General features: G+C 41.7%; 1 protein-coding gene across 3 annotated transcripts in view; it reads left to right on the forward strand.

Moving 5' to 3' along the window:
• Positions 1 to 4775, forward strand: part of GPNMB (glycoprotein nmb) — a 29313-nt gene extending 24538 nt beyond the window's left edge. The window contains exons 9-10 of one of the 3 annotated variants that reach the window (XM_057550519.1): positions 3126 to 3219; positions 3664 to 4775. In XM_057550519.1, coding sequence (XP_057406502.1) covers positions 3126 to 3219; positions 3664 to 3814 — 245 coding nt within the window. In that variant the 3' untranslated portion in view covers positions 3815 to 4775. The remainder of the gene's footprint in view (positions 1 to 3125; positions 3220 to 3663) is intronic. The other 2 variants (XM_007170315.2, XM_057550518.1) reach the window with 2 other exon arrangements.
• The last annotated feature ends 1225 nt before the right edge of the window (positions 4776 to 6000 follow it).

Raw genomic sequence — 6000 nt, forward strand, 5'->3', positions numbered from 1 at the left:
CAGATAAAGTGTGTGTCCAATACCAAAGCTACTCAAGGCTTCACTCTCAATATTTAGTTTTATTTCCATGTAAAATTCATTGAACTGTTGTTAACGTGGATTTGAGAAATGGCATTGAAAGCCAACAGCAAATCTACTTAGGGAAGGGATGAGAGAGAGAAACCCAATGAAATAATGGCCAGAGAAAAGCCTTTTGATGAAAAAAAATCAGCTGTGATCATGGACCAGTAATAATGGGATGTGGTCACTGCACACTCAGATAGATTTGTAATTCAAGAGGAAAGTGCAAAGCCCAATATCAAAAAATAACAATGTTCTCCAATTAAGCTACAACGAAGGGGAGGCTGGTATCATACTGTCATTGGAATCCACCTGGGCAAAGATATGAAGCCATGAAGAGAAATGAGAAACCAGGTGGACTCCTGGTTCCCTTCTGACTTGCCATGTGCCCTCTCTTTCCCTTCCCAAATTCTACCAAGCATTACACTGAGGCAGAAATAAACCAATTTACCTAGTCCTTAAATGTTCACCAGAAAAACTACTCCTTGTCCCCTTAATGCTCGGAGAGGTAAAATGTTAGCAAAGTGGTTGAAGGAATTTCATTGAGAAATTCCCATTTACTGGTGGCTGCTAATTTTCCCCAACCCGTAAGGACTCTACCTGGCGACCCTAACTGAATTTCACTTGTAACTGACTGTGTTGTAAGATACTGCTTTACCTCTTAGAGGAAGTGCTACATGGTGGGACGGAAGACACAGATTAAATTGTGCACACATTACAGCATGTGTTTTGCTCCTTAATTTGAGTATTGTCGGGTACAACCTAACAACTAACTCACAAATAACTTTCGGTCGTGGAGTCTATCTTATAAGGTGAAATGTACTTAAACATATATTTACTCATTAACTATATAAAAGGCAGCTTTAACCTCATTGAAAGAAAAGCGTAAGTAATCATGCATATGATTATTTGCATGAGGGTTTATTGTTGGTGAGATCCAAGGTGGACATTAAAAAAAAAAAAAAGAAAAGAATGCAAAGGTACGCTGCTTCCTCCCAGGGAGGGTGCATGGGGTCTGGGGTGCAGAAGTGGGGAGCCGGGCGGAAAGAGGCAGCCGGAGCCTCTGTATTCGAGTGAGTGTGGATCTTCTACACCATCACCTCCAGGAGCTACTGGGGTTGTTTTTCTTGTGCTGCTGCAGTTACTTTTAGAATTGCCTTTTAAAGTCCCAACCTATTCTGTGAAGCTTTCTCAGTTCTGGCAAACCACGGTTCTCTTACCTGGATTAGACGCTTGGATATTTGCTTCCCTTTAATCCTTCTTGTAGTGAGTGATAACTTTAGGTGTGACCTGAGCCATTTTTAAAATCCAAAAAAGGAAGCTCAGAAAGAGAGCTTTTAATCCAATGGGAATTGTAACTTGATGACTTGGGTTTCAAAGTCAGTATCTCAAAAGTCCATCCTTGTTCAAAGGCAAACCCATTGACTTTTAGCTGAAATTACTTTTAATCATTGATTCAAGGAACATTCATGAAGCACCTGCAATGCTTTCAACAAATATTCACTGGGCGTCCACTCCATGTCCATCACAGCTCCAGGCACCAGGTAGCCAGTTCTAGATAGAGTGGGAACAAGGTGAGGAAGGTCCCAGCTTTTGTGAGCAGAATGAGACAATAAACAAATACGATGATATTGTGAAGACAGTGAAACAAGGCATGGAGAGTGACAAGCATGGGAGAGAGGACACAGAGGTTGGCTCTCTAGACTGGGAGGTTGGGAAAGTCCTGCCAATGCAGTGGCACCCGCTTGGTGAAGTGCCTTCTCTGAATGAGGAGAAGGGCCTCCTCCTCCTCGTCTGAGACCTGCATTTCAAGAATGAGCAGCCCATCTAGATCCTTATGCACCACAGGTAGGGTTTGGGTTTTATTCTGTACGTAAGAGGAACCACTGGAGGGGTTGAAGCATAATCTGATCAATGCTATTAGATGATCGTTCAGACTGCTGAGTGAAGCAAGGGTTATTGGAAAGTAGCAGTGGAAGCGAGTAGACAATGAAGGTGATTCCCTTAATCACCTCAGGGAAGAGGGCTGGAGGCTGGGACTGTGATGGCGGCAGAGAAGATGGAGAGAAAATAGACGAACTCCAGTTATACTCTGGTGGCAGAGACAAGACTAGTTGATTTGCTGGGTTCTGGGAGTACAGAGAAGACATACTCCCTGCTTTATGGCTCTTACAGTCTAGCAGGAGAGAAATTTGTGTAAAGAAGTAATTGCGGGCTTCCCTGGTGACGCAGTGGTTAAGAATCCGCCTGCCAATGCAGGGGACACGGGTTCGAGCCCTGATCTGGGAAGATCCCACATGCCGCGGAGCAACTAGGCCCGTGCGCCACAACTACTGAGCCCGAGAGCCACAACTGCTGAAGCCCGTGCACTTAGAGCCCATGCTCCGCAATGAGCCCTCGCACCGCAATGAAGAGTAGCCCCTGCTCACCGCAACTAGAGAAAGACCACATGCAGCAATGAAGACCCAGTGCAGCCAAAAATAAATAAATAAAATAAATAAATTTTTAAAAAAAGTAATTGCAACACAGTGTGATGGAGGCAGAGGAAGAGAGACAAGGAGAGAAGTGACAAAGGAAGGCATGACCTGGTGCCCGCATGCATGTCTGGAAGGTGTCCCAAAGGGGCAGACGCTGGAGATGAGTTGGGAGAAGGGTGTTCCCGGCAGAGGGCATGGAGATTTGAAAGAGCACGGGGAGGATGGATTTTTAGCACAGCTGGAAAGAAGGCAGTGGAAGATGAGGCCAGAGGAGTGTGCAGGGGGATCATGAAGACCTTCACCGTGTGTGCGCAGCTGGGTCAGCTCAGACCCCATCAGGTATCTCCGGGACGTGACATCTGTCTCCTGAGCCCTTAACACAGTGTTCCAGACACGCTAACTCATTCTCTAAATGGAAGATAAGCTGCCCCCAAAGACTATGTATTATGTAATGGGAAAGATTACTGAAAGCGCAGAGAGAGCCATATATCTTCTGTTAGCTCTCTTCCTCATTGATTTAATTGCATTACAAGCAGCATGTCCTCGAGGTGGAAGTTGTCACTAATACGGTCTTGCTTTTGTTTTAAGACCCAGCCTCCCTTTTAAGAATGGCAAATGGTACCCTGGTCTTCGTTGGCTGCATGGCCATATTTGTCACTGTGATCGCCCTTTTGGTGTACAAGTAAGTTGCTGGTTCTAACACTTTAAATCACTAGAGTATATTGTCAAAAATAAATAGCATATTTCTGCACAAGTGGGCTGTTTTCCCTTTTTCGCTTTTAAACATTTTGTGTGTGGGAGGAAAATCTTCCACTGAATGACGAATACCAAACTAGCCTATTAATTTTGCTGTTTTTTTTTTAATCCCTAAAAATGCTACCAAATGTCAGTCACTTTACCAAATTGTGTCAGCTTAATGTTTAACATATAATCTCAAGTTATAGTAAGCAGACACATTTCTTGCATGAAGAAGAGAAAATAAATATATTTTCATAAGACATCAGTGTCTTAAAAGCCATAAATTAAATAGAATTAACCATTCTGCACTTGGTATGTAAAAGACTGTAGAAAGCAACCTTTTCCAGCTGGAGATCTTTTTTTAATCTGTCCAACACATTGCTTTCAGAAAACACAAGGAATACAAACCAATAGAAAACAGCACTGGGATCGTGGTCAGAGGCAAAGGCCTGAATGTTTTCCTCAATTGTGCAAAGATGTTCTTCCCCGGATACCAGGAAAAAGATCCACTGCTCAAGAACCAACCGGGAATTCTTTAAGTCTTCTGCCTTACTTCTGACCAACAGCTCACTCTTCAGCGCCATTTATGTCAGCTATGCTAGAGTGGATGACGATTAACTTTTTAAAAAGGTGATCGTAAAATATATATTGTGGTTTAGGGAGGTCCAATTTTTGTTATAGGTTAAATGACATTTTAGAGAGGTGGAGGGGAATTAAACTACACACAGCCTCACCCATGTTATATTAACTGATAAAACCAGTTAGCAGCGCTTTCTTTCGTGATGGTTTATATTTCACTTATAATGTCTTAGGTGATTAGTAGGATAAATACACTGTATCCAGAGTAGCAGAGGAAGGTACTTTCGTTAGAGTCTGACCTAGGTTAACTGGAAGGAGAGGCTGGATGTGTTCTAGCTTTCCATATAACCATATGCATAAAACCAGTGTATTCCTGTTCTGAAGGTCATGTTCCAAGCAACCTGAATCCTATGTCAATGAACATGCATGACCTCCCAACAGAACACTAACAGGTAAGCCTTTAGTAGGCTGTGCATGCTTGTTATACTAAAAAAAAAAATACTAATCTAATAAATGATTGTGAATATGTTTGTGACCACCTGCCGAGCCCAAATGTGTAAAGGAACGGTACTCATTCATTCATTTTTCCCATGGACATTTATGTAGCACTTTCTGTATACCAGGCATGTTGCTAAGTACATGGCCCTGTACTCAGAGTGTTGACATTCTTGTGGATATATCTGAATTTCTGTACACTCTGGCACCATAGTTGAAAATTAGAGTTCAAATTATATATTACGATTCTCCAAAGAAGGAGGCCCCTGGTTTTCCTACTGGTTTCTCTATTCAAATGATACAGAAACTTAATCACCAAAGATTTTACTTTCATTTGTAACTGAAGCTACTATATGTCAGTCATGACATTCTTCTTCTCCTTCCTGGAAAATAAAGTATGAAAATAAAAAAATAAAATAAAGCACTTGGAATTATTTTTCTAATTTGTTGTTTGCCATTTAATTTCATTTAGAGTTTTAACACATAAAAAGTTGTTTAACTCTGCCCCATGGAGCACTGATAGTTTCATAAGTATTCTGTTTTTTTTTTTATTTAAAGTTATTTTGGACTTTTTTTTTTTTTAATTTATTTATTTGCTGTGTTGGGTCTTCGTTTCTGTGCGAGGGCTTTCTCCAGTTGCAGCGAGGGGGGGCCACTCTTCATCGCGGTGCGCGGGCCTCTCATTGTCGCGGCCTCTCTTGTTGCGGAGCACAAGCTCCAGACGCGCAGGCTCAGTAGTTGTGGCTCACGGGCCTAGTTGCTCCGCGGCATGTGGGATCTTCCCAGACCAGGGCTCGAACCCGTGTCCCCTGCATCGGCAGGCAGACTCTCAACCACTGCGCCACCAGGGAAGCCCCCTGTATTTTTAAGTATATGTATACAGTATGTGAAATTGCAGTAAATTATATATATATATATATATATATATATATATATATACACACACACACACACATACATATGTATATGTATATATATATATATGTATATAATCAGGCCAGTCTAAAAGAAGAGATTTTCTACAGGCAGTTCTGGACTCTTTGAACAGTCAGGATTATATTAAAAATAAAGGTTAGAGGATGGTTCTAGGTCACAGATTGGCAATCTTTTTCTGTAAAGCATCAGGTAGTTAGTATTTTAGGCTCCATGGGCCATACGGTGTCTGTTGCAACTACTCAACTCCAATATTGTAGCACAAAAGCCATCATATACATAAATGAAAGCACATGGCTGTGTTCCAGCACAAGCATATTGACAAAAGCAGGTGGTGGGCCACATCTGGCCCACAGGCCATAGCTTGGGGACCCATATTCTAGACTAAAAGAGACTAGAGAGACACAGCAACCAAGAGCAACTGAGGAATCTAGATTGCATCCTATTATTAAAGAACAGCTATGAAAGATATTCTTGAGACAACTGAGGGAAATCTGAATACACACTGGATACCAAATGATATAACAGAATTAGTGTTAATTTTCTTAAGGAGTTAGTCTAGTTCATTCACTTCATAGATGGCCGAGGCCAAAAATAAGCTCTTTATTCTGGAATCATCCCAAAGGGTACAAAATTTGCAGAACAAGAAATATGGAATTTATCTACATTTATGAGTTGGCTGAAGGTCAGTGGTTCTCAACCACAGGTTACTTTGCCC

This window comes from Balaenoptera acutorostrata, chromosome 7, assembly GCF_949987535.1.
Source record: "Balaenoptera acutorostrata chromosome 7, mBalAcu1.1, whole genome shotgun sequence".
Classification (NCBI taxonomy): domain Eukaryota; kingdom Metazoa; phylum Chordata; class Mammalia; order Artiodactyla; family Balaenopteridae; genus Balaenoptera; species Balaenoptera acutorostrata.